Source organism: Fundulus heteroclitus, chromosome 12 (assembly GCF_011125445.2).
Source record: "Fundulus heteroclitus isolate FHET01 chromosome 12, MU-UCD_Fhet_4.1, whole genome shotgun sequence".
Lineage (NCBI taxonomy): Eukaryota > Metazoa > Chordata > Actinopteri > Cyprinodontiformes > Fundulidae > Fundulus > Fundulus heteroclitus.
In genome coordinates, this window is record NC_046372.1 from 34186002 (window position 1) to 34205546 (window position 19545).

Sequence of the window (19545 nt, forward strand, 5' to 3'; positions counted from 1 at the left end):
TATTCAGTAATGGTTGTGCAAGTTTTTGCAGCGGCTTCTCTTGCTTCAGGAAAGGTTCGGGGTTTTTTTGGGCTAAATACGCTACAATGGATAGCCGTTTTCTTGAGTTTTGATAAGCATAACCTTTGATGATGCATGGAGGATTGTGGGAAGCTTTTACAGGAGGAGAGGACTGGGCGAGCTGGCTGAGCAGAGCTAACCTCCACAAAACAGCTCTATATCAGGGCTTTCTCCACAGCCAATGTTGGTCCCTTGGATAACCGGATGGATTATTCACAGCTTTAACTACTCAAGTCGCATGTAAATCTGCAAGTAGGGCACTGCGGTGTTTTTGTCTCCATAAAAACGTGTGAATGCAGCTGGACAAACCAACAACTTTGGCAGGTAATTTCCTCCCGTCTAGACAACAAGGTGGTGGGTGTCCTCCAAGTCATCTTGATGCTGAAACAACTGACTAAATTTACCATAGTGGGACATTCACCTCCAACTGGCTAGTGCAAGGGTTGGTTTCATTGGAGAGTGAACACGGACTATTGGAGAGCCATTACTACTGACCAAGGAGTTAAATTGACTCCCTCAGCTGTCAAGATTAGCAAGAGGTATTTGATCTTCTACATCTGGACGGATCCACGTCATCAATATCATCCAGAGAAGAGGAACACAGTGTAAATTTATTGCATATAACAGGATATATGAAATAAAAATAAACCATTGCTACTTCTTAATTATTTTCTAAAAATAGAGTATAAAACTACGGGGTGTTGGGTGGCACAGTTGGTTGAGAAGGTGGACAATGTGCAGAGGTTTGAGTCTCCATACAAATGTCCACGGTTCAATTCCCAGTCTCTGGCCATTTGGTGCATGTGTTCCACTTCTCGCTCCACTCTTTCCTGCCAAGTTACAGTTCAATAAAGGCAACCAGTGCCAAAAAAAAAACCTTTAAAAAAAATTCAAGCCAATTATACATCCATCCATCCCCCTCGCTATCAATCAGCCATGCAGCAATCCACCTATCTGAGGTAAGGACACGGGGGTAACAAGTGCAAGAGGGAAACTCGGGTGCCCCCGTCCCCAAAAAACACTCCGGCTCATTCTGAGGGATCCAAAGACGCTCCCAGGTCTAAAGGGATGCATGATTCCTCCCGGTAGAACGGGCCTCAAAAAACATAAGGAGAACTCCTGATCATTTACCCACAACCCCCAGTGTAGGATTTGGCCAAATGTTGGAAGGGGGAATCAGAGACTTCGTGCTCCAGCTGGTGCTTAATTCTACTCTGTTCTCTGCAGCAAGGGGAAGCAATGGTGCAGAGCTTAGATGACAGAGCAAAAAATATTTACAGGAACAAAATTGTGAAGAACAAAATATATCCCAATGGAAAATAAAAAAAAATCTTCAAATAATCAAACTAAACTAATCAAAATTACAAGACAGCGCTAGGCCCCTGACTATGGAGCTCTAGGACGAGGTGCTTATTGAAGCTCAAACTGCACAAGCCTCCCCGTGGGAGCTTCTACTCCAAGCTTTATACTGGGAGCTCCTCCTGCATCTTACTTAAACTACCATTAATTGGAGTTCCATCATAAAAGCAAAAGGACAAAACAGATTATGTACCAATACCCAGATCTGTTACTATAACTATGATGGAATGAAATAGTTTGTATAGATAGACATGAGTTCCCATATCAGGTTGTCTATATAAAGCTTTGAGAGCATCCAGCTCTTGTTTGACATCCTGCCTTGGAAAAATACCTTAAAGGTAAGATGAAAAAAAATAACACATACTACCTGGCAATCTTTCACGTTAACACCAAGCAACTAACGAGCCAGCAGAATCATTGCATACACAGTACAGCACAACAAACAAAGCAACACAGTTCTTTGAGCTGGTCGGATGTAAGCAAATCAAAAGAATTGTGTGGTCATTGGTTGTTTGTCTATCTATGCTCTGTGCAAGATACTTATCTGAAGTCAACTTCTGACTTGCCTATCCATCTCCCACCGCATTTTAATTTCACTGATGAACAAGAGCAAAGGAACTTGAACTCCTTCACTTGAGGCAAAGATTTGTTTCCGGACCTTGTTTGGAGTTGCTAGCTATCATCTATAGAGCGGCACTCTGCCCTACAAGGTCACTGGAGGTATATGCTATGCTAACATGTGCCATTTAGCAGTAAAACTGAAACTCTGGTTTTACTAATATTATGGGATGTCCTTCCTCTGTATTGGACAAAACAACATTAAGCTTACATGGTGAGGACACTCAACTTGACCCCAATGAAAACATAAGGTGGTAGTAAAAAGGACAGCGATGGCTGTTAATTTTGTCACTGAAGGGACGTTTCAGTGCTAAAACATTAGGCCAGAATTCGATATGATTTCAAAGTATGATTTCAATTAAAATTTAAAGTATAACAGGGTATAATTGAGTTAATTTAATAACACAAACATCATCTGTTTATTATGATAGGTATAAATAACAACGACAGAGATGTGTGCGCTATCTAAACATTAAGCGTGGAACCAAATGTGGAACCCAGCAACGTTGACCTGAGCGAGCATTTCCCCTGAATCTGGTGATCTCTGTGTCAGTGATCATCATGTGGCCGTCCAAATACCTTCAGTGTTTTAAATACAAGCAGAGTTCTTGTGTGCCATCCTCAACATGTCATAATCGGCATCAGATTCTGCTGGGAGATTGTAAATTGACTATTGTTTCTCTGCACCTATGAATTTGTATGTTGCTGCTGCTGCTGCTGTCTTTGTGTTCAGTACACATCACTGCATCACATCCTGACTTTCCCTTACATCTGATGGCCATTACCGTTCTGGAAGTATCTCCCGAGGTGGATCAGAGGTATAACAGGAGTGGGTCCACTTTAACCCCCTATTCCATAACGATATCTTTTAAAAGGCATAAAAACGTGTGCAGAACGAGGACTGCAATGTATGATCGGAAAAGGGCAGCGAGTGTGTCAACGTCCGTTGCTAAAAATAAACTCACTAAATTGAAATGCGCTATTAAAGCAAACGACCTGCTGGTAAGCCATAGAGATGCACCAAGAGGTCGGCTTGTGACTGGAAACAGCCCTGTTCAAAACTCAAAAGCAACATGTTTTTTTTCCCCAATCAGTAATAAAGCCATATCTGGCCTTTTCATGTCCCGCTGACAAAAACGGTTTTCAGTGCTAATGGTGCAACTGAGTGAAGAAGACTCCAAAAAAAATATTTATACATACATACATACATACATACATACATACATACATCCATACATACATATAAATATATATACATACATACATACATACATACATACATACATACATACATACATACATACATACATATATATATATATATACATACATAAACATATACATACATACATGCATACATACACATATATATATATATATATATATATATATATATATATATATATATATATATATATATATATATATATATATATATATATACATACATAAACATATACATATCATACCTGAAAAAGTATTCCTCCCTATATAACATTTTACATTTGTCATGTATTATAAGCAAAACATCAAAGTGCTTCATTGGGATTTTATGTAAAAGCTCAGTAGATAGTAATGCATGGTTGTGATGTGGAAGGGAAATTATATATTCTTTTTAAATTTATCAGAAATAAAGATCTGAAGAGTGTGGTGAGCAAATGTATTCAACTTGCCTTTGTCAACATTTACTAGGAAAGCTTTTCAAAGCAAATATACATTTTGGGGTATGTGTCTACCAACTTTGCAGATCAAGAAACTCAAACTGTTGCCAAAAAAACTTTCAAGCTTAATCAGATTAGAAAAATATGTCTGTAAACAACAGTTTGCAAGCCTTGCCACAGATTGTCAACTGGATTTACGTAGATGATGACTGTGCCATTGCAACACTTAAACATCTTAACCAACCCTAAGCATATTCTGGGTATTCTGGTAGAAGGTGTACCTCCATCTGAGTCTTGAAGGTGCATTGTCCCATTATTTAACTTTATTTATTTATACGTCAGTAGCTCACTCTGGTTGCATACAAAGTTTTTATGAAAGATTATCATGTATTGCTGGCATATTAGTTGTTATTTTGGTGTTTGATGCTTTGGTTTTGCTCAATTAGTTAGTAAATAAAGCCTTTTCTGTATATTAACTGAAGTGCATACTGTGCATGCGCAGCAGGGGTTAAAACAAGGACGCGGCTTACAGCTATTAGCATCTCCCAGCGAAACAATGAAGAAAGGTCCAAGATCCAGTGAAAAAAAACGCAAAAAGAAAAATATGATTCCAAGAGGAAAGAGACTGGAATGTCGCTGGGAATACAGCATGAACATTGCAGTTCACTGAAGTGGACGCTAAACCTGCCGAGGCTCAGATGTGACCGCAGAGTTGATTGACATGAATAAATGTTCTGATATAAAGCTGTTAAAGTTTTTGTAGATTTTATTTAATTAATAACGATTGTTCTTCGATCACGCCGAGCTGCCGCTTTATTATGAAGCATTGCAGAGGTTCAGGCTCGAACCGGCATTATGATAGTAGTTCTGCGACACTGTCGCTAGATGTTATCACGTCTGTTTATATTTGTTAATCGCGCCTGGGAGCAAATTATTTTTCGTCTCAAAAAGGATTACCAAAACACTATCAAGATGGAGGCTTGGTGTATGTAACCATATTTTATCATGATCAAACAGTTTTTGGTCTTTTTTTATAAGCATATTGAGTGGCTATATACCTTTAAAGGCAACATATGTAAAAAACACTTTTTTAGCTCTTAGATACATTTTGTTGTGTCCTTGGAGTCTCTAGGGGTGCAGAAAAGTTGAATTTTCAAGGCATTCAGTTTTCTGTATTACATTTTTTACATGTTTACATTTTTACAAATTATCCCTTTTGAAGGTGATTGGTTGTACTGAGAATCAGCATTAAGAGAACTATATATAAATGCCACAAATGCAAAACATTTCAAAACTGTTGACCACTTTGTGTTAAATCCCAATAAAATACACAAAAATTTGTAATGGTAATGGAAAAAAATCGTGAAGAAGATCAAGAGGTATAAACTTTAACAGTCAATCTGACCGGCACAATACCTCAGTGGGTTTCTCCCACATGAAAAGAAGATCGCCGGCAATGCTGCAAAAACATAAGCTTGTCGAGTCAAACAAATCCAATATAGTTCTTCTCTCTGTACTAGGGGTGTCCCAGGAATGGCCCGCAGTCCATTTGCATAATTTTGTGTGGCTTCTGATCACAATCCAAGAATAGTACAGCATTGGCCCACAAACAGAGGTAGATGGGCACATTTTAGGTCATAAATTTCAATGACAAAATCTTCTTGAAATGTTTGGTACAACACAAAGCATTAATCTAGTATAAACCAAATTTTTTGCTTTCTTTTTATTTGAATAGTAAATAGAAGCACATACATATATAGGCACCGGCTCCTTAAAGGCTTGGAAAGGATAACCGGGTGTAGATAATGGACGGATGAATAGAACCACGTATATCCAGCGACTTTTACTCAAAGCAGACCCAATCATTAACCTTGGCAGAACACACCAAGTTCTTTAGACGGTTTAGTGACCCCTGTCCAGTTCTTGTTGCTGAGAAGACAAAAACAATCTAAACCAAAATATTAAAAACAAACAAGGATCTACAAGTATTTATTGGTCAATGTTCCTTTAAAATGTGGCACATAGTAAAACTGTGTTTTTTTGGGGTTTTTTTGCATTTTCAGAAAGAAAAGAAACATTTTGTGGCATGCGAGCGCTTGACTGTAATAGCCCTCATGGCAAAAACCGTTTGGACTCCACTCCTTTATATTCTACATACATTAAAACCTCGATCCAGCTGCATCGCCCGACAGAGCAAGAAGCAGAGGCTTTATGCACCATCAGGGTGTCAGCATCCACTCCCTGCACAATTACTGGATATGGTGCTTCTGTAATTAAAGTCCCCTTTCAGCGCTCCACACACTGTGACCTTTTCCAGTGCAAACAGTCATTGTCTCTGTTAAACCCGGGGACCCTCTGCTGGGATGTGAATGGATATTTTATCCCGCTAAAACAGAGAAATTGATCCAGACGATGGCATCCGTTGAAAAAAAAAATAAAAAATATGTTGAAACCTCATCTGAAAACAGAAGCCCTGATGGTGTTTCGCCCCCATTATTAGCAGGTTTCATTTGCAACTCTGGCAAGAAGATTTAAGGAGCCAGAAAGCCCCCTGATAAGCACCATTATAGCCCATAATCAGAAGCTATGAAAATGATGTTGATGGTGATGTCTCCCCTGACGCTGCGCTGCCAGCTTTTTATTCCAGGTCCCCTTGAAACACCCCTGCCAATGCTCAAGCCGGGGACTGAGAGTGATAGCAGAGGGGGGGGCTGTTTGTTTAACTTGTCACTGGAACAGCAGCGTTGAGAGGGAGGGACCAGATGGAGGAGCAGAGCACACTGGGATTCGGTCTAGAGAGAATGCGGTCCTCCCGATCACTCATGTGAACCTTTGAAGACACACGAGGCAAACCAAAGAATTTACAAAGCACGGCACTCAGAGCACACTAATGCTGAGGATTTCGCCCCCACCACCACCACCACAGATAAATGGCTCATTCTTACATCAGTCAAAAAGCTGAAGTGCAAAAGTCTGCAACAGCAGCATTCCTTTTGTACTTCAAAATGAATAAAGCGCAGGAAGAGCAGCTTGGTCATACACCGCAGACTTTCCATCCAACGCGGGCTGAATGTGAGCAGACGCAGAAGTGTGTGCCCCTTGTCTATGGAACGGCACTCTATTTTGTTCCATTTAGGCTTTTTATATTCAGTAAGAAGGAGAGGCACAAAAGGGGCCTAAAGCTGTCTTGGGTCATTTAACCACACATTTTCTTTCTTCTCTCAGAATGTGTTTTCTGGCAGTCAAAGCACAAAGAGGTGACAGATTAGACGGGGAGTTCCTTTACAGGCGGGTCTGTGGGCTTCAGGAGGGTGGGCCTGCTCGCCTGTGCTCGGGGCGGCAGCGCCAGGCCTGTCACTGCTTGACGGGCCAACGCAGAAGTGCAGTCACAGGAAGGTATGATTGATGATATTATGGACTAGTGCAGGATCCGAACGCCAGCACAGTCCTGTGATTTAATCCCTGCTTCTTCATTAAACATCCAGGCACAGCAGATGGACAGCACAGCATCGAGGCTGGCTTTCCCAGAGGCAAAAAAACCAGACCACCATTACCAATTGATTCTCAACTCGTGGAATATCACAGAATTTATAAGAGTTGCAAAACGATGCAGTAAAACATTACTCAACCCCCCATGGATGTGTTTTGTTATTGCTGCGTTGTCATATTTAAATGTTTCAGATCGTCAAATGTTTTTTTATAAAAATAAACAGTATGAGAAAATACAACATGTAGTTTTCTAATGATTGTTTCAAATATAATCATTTATTTGACATAAATATAACAACCCACGCCCCAGGGAATCACACTTTTTGGGGGAATCATACCTCTTTGTGAGCCACACATCATTACTGCTTAACTGATAGAATCGGTAAATGACTTAAAACTGATCTCGACTGACAACAAGACACAAGCTAAAAGATCTGAAACGGCAACATCTGCTTAAAGAAATCCAAAAGCAGATGAGAAACAAAGTCGCTGGTTTCTACCAGTCTGGAAAGGGTTACCGCGCCACTTCTAAGGTTTTGCAGCAAAACAAATCGAGAGCCATTATCCACGGATGAAGAAAACTTGCAACAGTGATGAACCTTCCCAGGAGCGGCGGGCCCGCCAAAATTACTCTTAGAGCGAATCAATGACTCATTCAGGTGGTCACAACAGAACCCAGAACGACAAAAACGGGCATAAATAGCTTTTTGGAAAGTGTGTGTGTGTGTGTGTGTGTGTGTGTGTGTGTGTGGCATTACATGTGGCGTAAAAACAACAAAGCATTTCTGAAAAAAAAAGTCACCTTACACCTAAAACATGGTGGTAGTGTCATAGTCTGGGCAGGGTTTGCTGCTTTAGACTTGCTGTAATTCATGAAATCATGAATTATGCCCTCAACAACAAAAACCTTGAAGGATAATGTTAACTTTTGATTTTAGGCTCAGCACAATTGCAGTGCAGAACAATGCTCCAAAGCAAAACAGCAAGCCCACTTCTGAATGGCAAGAAAAACACTCACATACACACAAAAACACACATAGGTGTGGCAAAGTCTGGACTTATATCCACTGGAAATTCTCTGGCATGGCCTTAAATAGGTTTTTCATGCTCTAAAACCCTTAAATGTAAGCGAAATAAAACCTATAGGTGTATCACACGTGTGATGGCAGTAGTTGACACCACGGGGACAATAACTTTTTCATGTAGAGCCAGGCTGTTTTGGATAACTTTGCTCCTCTTTAACAAGTTGAATCATCATTCGAAAAACCGTCTTTTTTTTTTGTTGGTATTTTTGTATTTTTTTTTGTATGAATAAGACAAAGCCGAAAGAGAAGAAACCTGTAACCCACTAGATGTTCACAGCAACGTGCAAATCATATAAAAGCAAACATTGATTTAAGTGATGTGAAAAAACATTAGATATAAGTGCCATAATTATCATATATGTGTTAAAAAAAATTTCAGTAATACAAATAAAAAACGGTTACAATAACAAGGTAGATTCCCTGAGCTTTGAACAAAAAAAAGAATCAAAAAGTTAATTTGGCTGCTTCTGTTGTGTAACAATGACCCCTAGTGTTGATGAAAGAGACTTCATCTGGAAGGCACGCATCTCTCAGCACAGATGCCAATACCACAGATGTGTTAATCCCTTTGCCTCATGTTTGAGCATAAAACAAGGGGGTCAAGCTATACATTGACAGCAAGCCCGATAATCCAAACTTGTGAACGAGCGTCGGGGCTGTCAGGCGCTAAATCCGAGAAAAAGAACAGCTACACAGCTTAGATTAAGCCAACCATCCCCCAGTCAGACCACAAAGGCTTCTTTGTACTTGGATGGCATATAAAAAAGGAGTAGAATTGTTTTTTGGCAGGAATTTTCAATTATAGTTTGTTCTCACTGCAGAGGAGGGTTATAAAAGCTCACTTAAATAAGCCAGAGACATTTGATTTTAATGCAGAGATAAAGACTCGCAGCAAAAAAGTAAACACATTTAATTAATAATATTTTTTCATTAGCGCAAAGAGACACCGTTTCGATCCCTACTGCGATCACACCTCTTCACAGAGTAGGAGGCCTATGGGAGCTTGTGGAGCTGCATGGCCCCAGATAAAAGAGGAGCAGGCCCCTGATGCATCACTGGTAGCGACAAATTATCATCGATAGCACTCCACCACATCACCATCAATCTCTCTTTTGAAAGACAAAAGTATCCCTCCGTACTAAATCGCGAAATCAATGCATTTCTATCAGCGAGAGGGATCGGCGCTCCAGTGATCTCTGTGGGAGAGTAATGTGAAATCCATCGCAGGTTAGTGCTCGTGGCCCGGACATGATCAAAGACAAGAGCCCAGAAAAGTTTGTATTGATCAGCCGTCACAGAGCGGCAGCCGAGGAGTGGAAATGTGATTGGAATTTGAAACACTGGACACTGGAGATAAATCGACTTTGATCTTATTAGCAAAAAAAAAATGCATTAACTTGTTGCGCAACAATGCTGATTCACTGTAACTGTGTGCCCATGACTATGATTTATCGTTATTTCTGTTTTCAGATGTGACACCGCTCGTTTTAAAGTGCAGCCTCATATTGAACTTATGAAATCCAGCTATGTAGACGAGTCATGAGTGAGACACCGGAGCAGAAAACAAAAATGCTAATCCAGGGAGGCGTAACGGTACATGCAGTCGTACTGAACCTTACGGTAGAGATGTCACTCACAGGTGCTCTCATCCAGATCAGGACGCATGTACGTGCTTTATTGTTTTCTGTTAACTGAGAGGGAAAAAAGTCAATTGAGCCTCTATTTAAAGCATTCCACACCAAAGCAATGCAACAATGGGTCGGAGAAATGACGTGTAAGTGGTTAAACTTAGACCAACCTGCTTCTGGTTAATCACCACAGCACAGAGTGATGCACTGAAGGGGGGGGGGGGGGGGGGGGGGGGGTTGGACACATGGTGAACTAAATCCTTCTAAAATTATATAGTCACATAGTTAATCATTAGATGATGACAGACTGTTTCTTTATTTAATCTAAGTCCATGACATCCAGTTATTTTACTTTCCCCTACTACTTTGCAGTTTGTTATGGACACTTTGCAAGTCTTACTAAAGTTTAAAAAAAAAAAAAACATTAAATACTCTACTTGGCACCATCAGACACTATATACTGATTAGTTTTTAACAAGTGACCCAGTATTTAAACAATATAACATCAGGTGAGTGGTTGTTTAACATTCAGTAGATAGCTTTCCATTTAGTATTTTACACTGTAACAATTTATTTAGGTTCGTACAGCCTATTATGTTCTGTGACGTTAGGAACAAATTAAATAAGACATGCTCTATTTTCCTATTGTTAAATTATTACAACATGAAAGACACCTGCCAGTTGTTTTACTTCGTTTTTTTGTCTGATATTTGAGTTATATCAGTGTTTTCTTAAAAAATTTTTAGAACTATTACCACATCTCTAAAAGAGGACATAGAAATTAGATGAACAGCATGACTTTCCACTTTGCTAATTTTTTAAAGAAAAAAAAAGAATGTACCTGCATGCTTAGATTAAACTGGCAGTTTAATTGTGCGTTCAATTTTTGCACAGAAATACAAGTGTTCAAGTTAAAATTTGAAATGAGAATTAGACCAGAAGAACCCTGAAGTGAAAATTCTGAGTGACAATCTCAACCTTAAAATCCAATATGGCTGCTGTGTGTTAAAACCGTGGTGCTAGCTGTAGTGATAATTCCAGTCCTGAAAGTTTGGATCTTATCACCCAGCGTTGCCAATAGCCATTAGCTTGTCACTGAGCACAGCAGTTATTGCAGCCCATTGGTTTTCTGACTAACAACTGGATCGCAGTTAGCCTGGCTTTGGTTTCATTCTCAGATTCCTCTTCTGACATCAGAGGAAAGACAGTAAAAGCAACTAAAACTTGTTCTGGGTTCTCTCTGTTCTGCTTCAGGTCATACGGGAGGAGTCCTATGACATATGTCTTGTAAGAATTCACAATTTCTTCTTTGATAGTAGAACAGCAAGAAGTGCCTTGAGTTCTGCTCCTTTCTGCTCCTTTCCCCAAATGGATTCAATAGGAGTAATCCCAGATTGACAACGTGCAGAACATACAGTGCTACACATTATCAACCTGGCTGGCCAGGTTAACTAAATGCTACTCAGGTACCACTAATGTTACTTGTGGTGTAGCTCACACAGCTACGGGACTATTTCGTTTAACCACAAACACAGTTTCAGAAGGTTTTTAATTTTATGGAGAATTTACTAGCTTTCAAATCCTGCCTTGCAGTTAGACATGGTTTGCTGTTGCTAATTTAGATAAACGTGCAAAAGAAACTTAGAATTTGGTTGTTGCATTTGTTTCTTTTAGCTTTTGAACCATACTTGTACCAAACTATTATCCAATAACTACAGTGGATACAGGACCATGATTCAGAAGTGCCGTGAAAACCTCTACAAATAAATTATGGGGGGAAAAAAACAAAAGAAACAGAGACATTTCTTAAAGGTGTCATGACATCACTGTATAAACCATTTGATGTAGTTGATATTGTGTAAATTTCATAAAACAAAATAACATCAGCTTGTTATTTTGTCAGGCCAAATGTCCCTCCTCAGTAAAACGGTTGGTTGTGGTAATGATATGCAGCTCTACCACGTTGACTTCACTCTGACTGGCTGTAACCATATTTGGAAACCCGGTCACCCCCACATCACTTTCTCCCTCCATCCACACACAGTCCTTCTCGGCTGCAAATCCATTATTATGTTTTTTTGGCTAATGGAAGTGTTTGTGTTGCAGCCGGATGTCTGAGAGGCGAGGTCAAGCTGACCAAAGGCTTTAACCTGCCAGTATGATTCAACACAGTGGGACATAATTCAATAACAATATACATATATATTGATCGATAGACGTATATTGATGATCGAAAAAAGGGTCAATAAAAAGTTAAATAGAACAGTTTTCCTTCCTTTTGCATTAGAGTATATCATGTAGGTTAATATTACAGTCATTACATCCTCCCAACCAATCACAAACGCAGACCCAGGAAGGCTCCGCCCCCTTCAAAGAGTTCAGAGAACAAGCGTTCGTTTTCTTTTTTTTTTAAATACTTGCAGTTCTGGTAAAAAGTTGGTTGAATAAAGGCTTGAGTTTGAATTCAGTGTTTGTGTGTTCTGTATCTAAATGTTGGTTGCTAAGCAACAGCATAAAATGGCCAGGGCTGCACTTTATATCGATCAATATGATTTCTATTTTATCAATATGCTTTTTTTTCTACATCGTCCAGCCCTAGTGGGACTGAAATAAAAAGCCGCAGGGCGGCGGGGAGCTCGCTGCAGCAGCCCTGCTGCAACACAGGAATATGCAGAGGATGGATCTCCCGGGCAGCGACAGGAAAATCGCTTTAGCTTCAGTCATCTGTATTTTTCAGTTACAAACACACCTTCCTTACATTTGACAGCATTTAGAAATGAAATAAACTTATGGGTAATGACAGCGTTGTGGTCGCCACCTTCTGTATCGGTACCGAAGTTTTTTTGTTTGATCCGTTTGTTCAAAAACTCCGACTTGAATTCCCCCACTGGAAACAGTCTTCAGTAAATTCCAAAAAAAGAATGACCATGACCTGGATGACTGAGAATCTTCATCAGCAGTCTTATGTAAAGTCCCCATAAATGAACTTCAGCCACTCTTCTGTGTTTCTCTCGTCCTTCTGGAGTAAGTGGAAGCTTCACGCATTTTAGACCACCCTCGGACATATCAGCTCCCCTTTTTAGTAACCGCTGTGAGGTTAGTCTGAGGTTGAATATGGTTGAATATATGTCTGCCTCCTGTTTGAGCCGATACAGTGAGGCTGATCTGGGGCTGCCGCTCCTCCCCTTCCTCCTCTGGAGTGGAGCAGTCAGACATGCTAGCTCGACTCACGGCTGGTGCATCAGCTGAGGGGGATGGGGGTCTGTTTTTTTTATGGTGTGCTCTGATTGGATGATATGAATTACGTAGATAGGCAACCCGTTTTCTGATCTGACCATTTTTGAGCAACGCAGCAAAGCTGACCTTGAACAGCCCCTTTGGTATTCACTTTTGACATTCACTGGACCTCATCAGTGCACAACAGATCATATTATATACCCAAAAATGAATATTGTTATATTGTTGTCCCCTTTAAAATGTTTGATTATAGCAGCATCAGAGAGATAATATCAGTACCATGATTAAGCATTTTTTTAAAGGAACCCTTACCTTTGGCCACTTGGGATTGAGCCCACAAGCTTTCTCGGCGTCCTCCAGAGCTGCTTGGTGTTGGCCCAGTTTGAGGAACGCTCCCGAACGGTTACTGTATAGGATGCAGTTCTGTGGGTCGGCCTGCAAAGCGTCGCCGCACAACCGCACGGCCTCCTGGAAGTCGCCCTTCTGACACGCCTCGTTGCTCTGCCGCACTTTCTCCATGAACTCGGCCTTGCTGAGGCCGCACCTCGACCCGTCGTCCCCGCCAATGCACCGAATAGGCCTGCCCGCTGTCCGAGAGCCGAAGACTGAAAACTGGAGGAATGGGCAGAGAGAGAAAAATTAGCTTAGCTAGAAAAAAAAAGCATCAACAAGGTTGTCTTTTTTACAGGTGAAACAAATTAACTAGTTAACGAAGGCTGCGCTCCAACAAGCATCCTGGTAAACCACAACAGCCTCCTGATGACGAGCGCTGCTGAGATGCCAAACAAACATGCGCGTGAAATATTCATGTGCTGTGCTTTGGCTGCTGTAATGTGACAAAACGCCTGCTGTCCACTGACAAAAACAGCAGCTGGAGTGTGAGGGAAATTTCATGAAGAAGGCCGTCAAAGAGAGTCGCACGAAGCAGCCCACATTCAGCCGTTCTTCCTTCCTTGCAACAATTGTGGATAGTGCAGAACTTTAGCTAAAAAAAAAAAGAAATAGGGTATTGCAACGTTGAAGCACAGACGTGATTAATAAACCTAAAGTAATGCCCAACACTAGATTTAATCATAGGTGTTATTAATTTCATCTGTTATCTTTCAGACCAGTGCCTGCAGCAATTAAGAATCTTTATTGTCATCATGTGTTAGTGAGATTCACAGGTTTTTTGTTGTTGTTTTATTTTTTCTTTGTTTTTATTGCAACAACACTTCCTGAAAAGCGTGAAAATAGTCCTTCGTATTGAATAAAATGTTCAATGCAGAAAGACAGATAGCGATCCCTGTGATTTTTTATTTGTTTTAGTTTTAAATCCCTTATTAAACTTAATCTAAACATTGGGGCATTTGTTTCTAATAATTTCATACTCTGAGATGTACTTAATCATTCCGAAGTATCTCTATCTTTGTTGGTGAAAAACTGATTTTTGATCAAGAGTAAAAATTTGTAAAATTTCTAAGACATAAAGCTATAATATAATCTTAAAGTAGCAAGATCTCCCACTTTTCAAGAACATCTAATATTAATTTGAATGAATTTATTCAGTGGAACAATGTTTTGTTTTTTGGGTTGTTTTTGTTTGTTTCTCTTTCTTTTCTTTTACCAAATCACAGGCCTTACTATTATTGACACCCCTGTCAATAATCTTAACCACCCCCCTTTTGCCAATAGGACAACAAATAAGTTTCTCCATTTACATTTCTCAAGGTTGAAGTAATAAAGTGGGATCTTTGACTATTCTTCTTGGTACAATCTCTCTAGATAATCGAGTCCTGGGTTCCCTCATTTGCTTTCTGTGCTTCAGCTCGCATGTCCTCTCCAGAATTCAGGTCTGAGGACAGAGACAATTGTGGACGGTGTCTGGTGAAACATTTCTGTGTTGATTCAGCCATGTCTGTTGTATCACTGTCCTGATAACCCGTTTTCAGGTTTCTGGCAGAGTTGACTAGATTTTGTCTTTTAAACGTCCTTATATTTCAAGGCGTTCACGATGAGTTCACCCCAGCGAGGTTCCCAGGCCCTCTGGAACAGAATCAGACCCACAGCATCACACACCCTCCACCATACTGCAGTGGGCATGAGGTGCCCGTGCATATAATCATTCTTCATGAACTTCAAACGATCAACACACTTCTGTCTTAGTTTAATGGCTTGTTCTCTTGTCTTTCCTTTACGAAGAGTTGCTCACAGAAAAAGCACCTTAGTCATGTCATGTTCACACCCCAGGACTTACAAGACTCCTAATAAGATAGAAACTTACCAAAAAGTTAAAATTTGTTATGGCCTTTTCTAATCATGGAGAAGACTGCTGACTTGACAACTGTCCACCAGAGAGTCACTGAGACCCGACACAAGAAGACACGAGGAGGGTCGGCCAAAAAAAGATCACTGCCGAAAAAGCTGCTCCGCTGGAAAGTTTCGTGAACAGAAAAAATCTAATAGAAAATGGTGCAGGGGCAACAGGGTTGACTGCATCCTTTAGAATATGATATGGGATGCATAGCCCATCCAAGAGCTCGGTGGAGACTCATGCGACTGGAGTCAGAGCTTCAAGGGGCAACCACACACAGACGTATCCACAGACATATCCACAGGCTCCTGTCTCAGTAAACGGACAGGCAGTGGAGGTGGTGCAAGAGTACAAGTACCTGGGTGTAGTGATGGACAACAAACGGACAAACTAACATTTGAGTCCCAGGCACTGTGCAGAAAGGCCCACCAGAGGATGCACTTTCTTCGAAAATTGAGGAGTTTTAATGTTGGTTGTGTTTTTATGAAAATGTTTTATTGAATCTGTTCTCACCGTTTCCTTTTTTTTGCTGGTTTGGTTTGCTGGATCTGAAAAACCGTAACCGCTTGCAGAGCGTCGTTAAAGAATGCAGAAAAATAATTGGAGCACAACTGAATGACATTATGGACCTATTCAAGTCCAGATCAGTGACCAAAGCCAAAAAAGTGGTGTTGGCAGACCCCCCAGTACAAAGACGTTAAGCCCCTCCTCTCAGGTAGGAGATACGCCCTCCCAAGGTGTCAAAGCAACAGACTAAAACTCTCTTTTGTTCTAAAGTTACTGGCTTTTTATACAAACTCTTTTTATACAAACCTGATTTAAGGTTGCTATTTAATAGCTGCACTTTAATTTTAACTTCAACTTCAGCTTTACTTCAAGTCTTAGCTCCAGTCTTTGTGTTTTAGATTGATCTCCTTTGACTTTATAAGTCGCTTTGTATCCTTCTGTCTCGTCTATTGTCAGTATTGTTTGTGTGATGGTTGCTACTACTATTACTTGCTGCAAACAAATTGCCCTTCGGGGACCTAATAAGGTAAAGTCTAAGGTCTAAACTACAGATGTCAAAAATGTCTAACCTATAGAGGATACTTCACCAGCACTTCATGATCCCCTCTCCTGTCAACCTTTATGGAGATCCTGGTTTCACTTTCCAAACATATCAATTCCTTGTGTAATGACCATAGTATTACTGTGCTTGACTGGACGGCAAACTAGTCTCACCCACACCCACAGAGCCTTTTCAAAAGGGAGACAAGACCTTCTGGGCTGAAGGTCACCATTGAAGCAACCCGAGCTTCCTGAAGACCTCAGCAGAGCCCAGAGGCTCATCTCCTCCATGCCATGCCGCACTGATGCAGTAATTCATGCAAAGGGAGCCCTGACAATGGATCGAATGTATTTACTGTACAACACATAAAAATACTTTTCAGCGGGTCGACAATTTAGTAGTTTCTCTGTGTGAGATTATAATCCTGCAATAAAGGAGACATTTATTTTAAAGCATTCCTTCGTCTTTAACCGAGGTGCCAAGACGCGAGGAGGGCACCGTCAACTTTTGTCACATTAAAGTTTTAATCACAGCATAAAACTGTACCTCCAGTGCCTGAAACCGCGGCTCAGGTCAAAGCGCTTCTGCTGTTTTTCCACATCTGTCAAACCTTTATTTATCTGGATGCAGCTGTTTGAACCGGCATCAGCAGAATAAACTGAACCGAGTAAAGACACCGATGAATTCCCTTCCTGGTTCAACCCGAGTCCTCCTGCATGGTTGCATTTTCGTTTATCCCCATCGCCTCAGCCCCTATACCAACAGGAGGAGCAGTTTAATCCCTCGGTAACAGCACCCAGCCAGTAATTACTGAGCAATTACACAATGTAGGTTAGAACTGTTAACGTTAAACCATTTTGCTAAGAGTTACTACGTTCAGAAATCCATCTTCGGCCTCTCTTTTCTGGAGCCAGCGTCCACTGCACCTCTCTCTCACACCACACCTCCTCCAGCTGAATTGTGGGATAGGGCGGGCTTGGTAATTACTTCCAGAGGCCCACAGAGAGAGAGAGAGAGGACCAGCTGAAATGGGAGCTCTGTGGCTCAAGGGAATTCAGCATCAAGCAAAGTTACAATACAGTCTCGGTGCTCTAATGACAACATGAAAAGAGCTGACTCATCTCTGAGCGTGGGAAGTCTGTGAACTTTGGGTGAAAACCTTAATAAAGCCGCAGGTAACATGAAAGCTCTGTGCTTCTTCCATGCTGGACTATAAAGGGGGGGGGGGGGGGGGGGTGTAGAAGCATTGAGCTTTCTCTCCTCTCTCTCCCAGGAGTCTGCAGCAGCGTGCCGGGGGGGGGGGGGGGGGGGGGGGGGGGGAGCTGCATGCCTTCTGCATGTGGGCAGCACTGGCAGGAAGGGTGGAGATGGGAGAGATAACGAGAGCCTGCACCAACTCTGGGGACCCCCACACTTCCACCGTGATCAAACGGAGATCCACCCGGACGCATGCATGCGGACTAACAGCTCGGTTTGACTGATCTTGTGGCGACTATAACTTTCTGCTACAGCCAGCATGAGCGGCGCAAGCTGCTGGAACAACAATGACAAGTGTTTTGCATGAATTCCCTTTCATTAAAAAAAAAAAAAACCCTTTCAGGCTGGTTATGGTGTCTGCTCCAGCAGTCCACGGCGCGCAGCTCAGGACGCACGGCTGGAAAATCGATCGATTTTACGAGGTCATTTGGAATTTCCTTCCCAGGACGCGGGGCAAAATAAAAACGGAGCAATAAAGAAAAGAAAGAGAGAAAGAAAAGAAAGCGCAAAGCTATTGTTCTGGGAAGCTGTTTACCTTTTCTTTCAGAGTCGCTTGCCTCTCCATCCTGGCTGACTGCGTGTGTTTGTGTAACGGCTTATCGGTCTCATCCCATCCCAATCCCTGCAGATTTAGTGTCGAGTTTGTTTGTGCATGTAGACGCGCTGCAAAGTTTGTCCAAGTAAGTCCCCCCTTTGCGCTGGAGAAGAAGGTCGATCGGCGCTGAAGGAAGTCCGCGAAAAGCTCAGCTGCATACGCTGTTCAGGAGAAAGTTTCCTCAAGGAAAGTGCGCCATGTTGTCAAATCTTTTTCTTTTTTCTTTTTTTTTCTTTTTTCTCCTTCCTTCTCTCCCCCTGTTGCCGTAGAGAGGATCTGCTGCGCACACAAGGGTCTGCACTGAGTCAGACCAGGGAAATGCATCAATGTGGGTGCAGGGGAATGATCAGCTCTTTGTAAACTCTTCTAAAAAAAAAAAAAAAAACTTTTTATGCGTAAAACGTGGCATCTTTCACCTCTTTGTTTTCAGTCATCTTGTGGGCCAATTTTTAGTATGTGCGTTCAGCTGGACAACATGCATTTAAAGGCACACGTAAATGATTCAACCCCAGTGCTAATTAAGTGTACAGGCAAAATGATTAGGATGGTTTTTGAAACCTGAATTTATATCATCAAAACCTTTGTATACCTTGATGCTCCCATGCTCAGTAGATTGTGCATGGAGCAATATGCATAAAATTGGATATCAGCTATTGGAAGGAGCATCTTTAAGGATCTCTTAGAAATATACAGTTGTTCCTTGAAGAAGTTTGGACACATTGGGAGATGATGATACTGATCTGGGTCTTTAACTGGTTCAAAAACAATTTAAATCCAACCTAAAGTGCACTTTCAAAAGAGAACGCAGCTCCAGCTTAAATGAATTGCTTCAACTGGCAATAAGTAATTGAATTAAGTTTACCCCAACTTAATTTATTTGCAATGGTTTAACTTGACAGCTCAATAACTTAAGTTGCCTAACTTAATTCTATCGCTTGTTACCAATTGAAGCAAGTGGTTTAAGTTGAAGCTGCATTCTCTTTTCACCGTGTGTACAGAAAAATACAACAGAATCCGCACTGTCGATATTTAGTACACAAAGACGAAGCCAAAATGTGCAACCTGCTTTGTGCTTCTAACCGATTTAAGAGGAAAACTAGCTGCTAGTTGCTGCTAATTAAAGCATATGGTTAACATGATCGCCATCAGTAACCTCTACAAGAGCAGAAGTCAGCGCTGTGTCACTGGAGACGCTGGTCTAGACTGGTCCTGAGA

At 41.2% G+C, this 19545-nt stretch overlaps 1 protein-coding gene across 2 annotated transcripts in view; it reads right to left on the bottom strand.

Moving 5' to 3' along the window:
- The window catches only part of LOC105939218 (tetratricopeptide repeat protein 28), a 306671-nt gene extending 288129 nt beyond the window's left edge, over nt 1-18542 (bottom strand). For both annotated transcript variants that reach the window (XM_021307932.2, XM_021307931.2), the window contains exons 1-2: nt 18271-18542; nt 13450-13749 (exon numbers count right to left, since the gene is read on the bottom strand). In XM_021307932.2, coding sequence (XP_021163607.2) covers nt 13450-13749; nt 18271-18300 — 330 coding nt within the window. In that variant the 5' untranslated portion in view covers nt 18301-18542. The remainder of the gene's footprint in view (nt 1-13449; nt 13750-18270) is intronic.
- Between the last annotated feature and the right edge of the window lie 1003 nt (nt 18543-19545).